Raw genomic sequence first — 2,405 nt, 5'->3', positions numbered from 1 at the left:
GTGAGGTAGTTTTATGGGGTGTGTCTAGGGTGTGTTGGGGTGTTGTTAGGGTGTATCTTAACTTTTGGGTGTGTTTTGGGTGTTTTGGTGTGTTTTTATGTGTTTTGGGATGTTTTGGGGTGTTTTTGTGTGTTTTGGTGTGTTTTGGTGTGTTTTAGGGATGTTTTGGGATGTTTTAGGGTGTGTTGGTGATGTTTTGGTGTGTTTTGGAGTGTTTTGGGGTGTGTTGTGGGGTGTGTTAGGAGTGTTTTGGAGGTGATTTGGGGTGTTTTGGTGCGTTTTGGGGTGTTTTGGGATGTGTTGGTGATGTTTTGCTGTGTTTTGGGGTGTTTTAGAGTGTAAACGTTCACGAGAGAGAGAGAGAGAGAGAGAGAGAGAGAAACAGAACGATAGAAAGAGAGAAAAAAAGAAAGAAGAAGTGAGGGGTGGCAATGGGAGAGGAGACACTAAGACACGGAGAGAGAGAGAGAGAGAGAGAGAGAGAGAGAGAGAGAGAGAGAGAGAGAGAATAAACGATACACACCAAATAGAGACTTGGGTACAGGAACACAGGGAGAGGAGAGAGAGAGAGGAGGGGAGAGAGGAGGAGGGACACAGAACTGAGGGAGAGAGAGAGAGAGAGAGAGAGAGAGAGAGAGAGAGGCAGGGGGCAGGAGGGAGACGGGCACAGAACGACACAGAACGGGAATTTTGTCGGCGAGTCATGAATAGAGAAGCAATGTAGTTTGTCCGGGTGATGGAGGGCGGAGGGCGCGGCTACAGGGGGCGTGGGGAGGCGTGGGAGGGTGCTGGGGTCGTGTCCGGGGGGTTGGAGGGGCGTTGGGTGCTAGCTAAGGGGTCATAGGCTTGTGAGGGGCTGTTTTGGGGGTGCGTCGGTGAACAGGCGTGGGGTGGCGTGTGGGGAGGCGTGGGAAGAAGAGGCGTGTGTGGGGAGTTTGATTGGGCGTGTTTGGGGAAGCATGGAGGTGAAGGTGCGTGTTTAAGAGGCGTGGAGGAGTGTGTTAGAAGAGGCGTGTGGAGGCGTGGGGTGGCGTGGGGAGAAGGAGCATATGTGGTTGTTTGATGGGGCGTGTATTGAGGAAGCATGGAGACGAATGGGCGTGTGTAGGAGGCGTGGAGTGGTGTGTTAGAAGAGGCGTGTGTGGAGGTGTAAGGTGGCGTGTTGGAGGGAGTAGGGATGGCGTGTTGGTGGAAGTAGGAGAGACGTGACGTGGGTGGGTGGCGTGGGAAGACATGGGGGTGGAGGGGGAGGCGTGAGGTGACATGGAGGTGGCTTGGAATGGCGTGGGGAGGTGCAGGATGGCGTAGGGGTGGCGTGGGGGGCGTTGGGGTGGCGTGGGGGCGTGGGGGCGTGGGGGTGTAGAGGTCTAGCATACTTATTGGATTTGGAGCAAGCCCAGTGCCATCACAGGAAGATTGGGCGCGATTGGATGGCCGTTGTGTTGGTATGAAAACGAACACAGGAAAAGGACTTATGTGTGTGTGTGTGTGTGTGTGTGTGTGTGTGTGTGTGTGTGTGTGTGTGTGTGTGTGTACGAGTGTTTTTTTTTTCCTAGCTAGTTTCTTTCTTTCCTTCGTCTTGTTCTTAGTGTGTGTGTGTGTGTGTGTTGCCTTTTTTTTGTGTGTGTGTGTGATCGTAAATTCGGTTTTCTTTGATGGAAAAAATGATGTGTTTTTGTGTTTTCATGTTTTGATTATTCGTTTTCTTTCCTTGATTTCGTTCGTCTATTGTGTGTGTGTGTGTGTGTGTGTGTGTGTGTGTGTGTGTGTGTGTGTGTGTGTGTGTGTGTGTGTGTGTGTGTGTGTGTGTGTGTAAAGCTGATTGGGTGCTAAAGCAATGATACGTAATTACACACACACACACTACATAATCATGCAGGTAACAGGTAACTCGCTTTAATCACACCTGCCAATCACCTTTTCTTGTCCTCAGGTAACGCAGTGAGAGGGAAAAAGTAGAAAATCAAGACGAAAAAAAAGAAAAAAAGAGAAGGAAAAAAAAGAAGATAAATTAAGTCTCGTTTTAGTTCACCTGGTAGGATATAAGTTCACCTGAGCTTACCTGCCCCTAATTAACTATGAGGGATGTGGTATAAAGGCTGTATTTAGACATAATAACATACAATACACGCCGTAGTCTATATATGCTTAACTCGATATACCCTCTCCCTCTCACTCTCTCTCACTCTCTCTCTCTCTCGTGTATTCAAATTCCTCTATCAGGTAGGTTGGCCTCTTAATTAGCTCACCTGGGATAGAAGCACCGGACAAACTGCCTTTTTAATCATACTATTTTACCTCGTCTTTATTAGCTTCTTATTCCACGTGTTTACCATCACCACCACCACCACCACCACCACCACTACTACTCGGGTGTTGAGTGGTGGTATTCCAGGCGCTTGTTA

At 49.0% G+C, this 2,405-nt stretch overlaps 1 protein-coding gene across 1 annotated transcript; it reads right to left on the bottom strand.

The window, feature by feature from the left end:
- Positions 1-756: 756 nt before the first annotated feature.
- Positions 757-1,374, bottom strand: LOC123512551 (extensin-like). Its single transcript, XM_045268977.1, has one exon. It carries the CDS (start codon positions 1,372-1,374, stop codon positions 757-759), a length of 618 nt encoding a protein of 205 aa, XP_045124912.1.
- Positions 1,375-2,405: the final 1,031 nt, after the last annotated feature.

The sequence above is a fragment of the Portunus trituberculatus genome, chromosome 34 (assembly GCF_017591435.1).
Source record: "Portunus trituberculatus isolate SZX2019 chromosome 34, ASM1759143v1, whole genome shotgun sequence".
Lineage (NCBI taxonomy): Eukaryota > Metazoa > Arthropoda > Malacostraca > Decapoda > Portunidae > Portunus > Portunus trituberculatus.
Note: the sequence above shows the minus strand (reverse complement) of the source record. Positions and strands in the feature narration are given on the sequence as shown.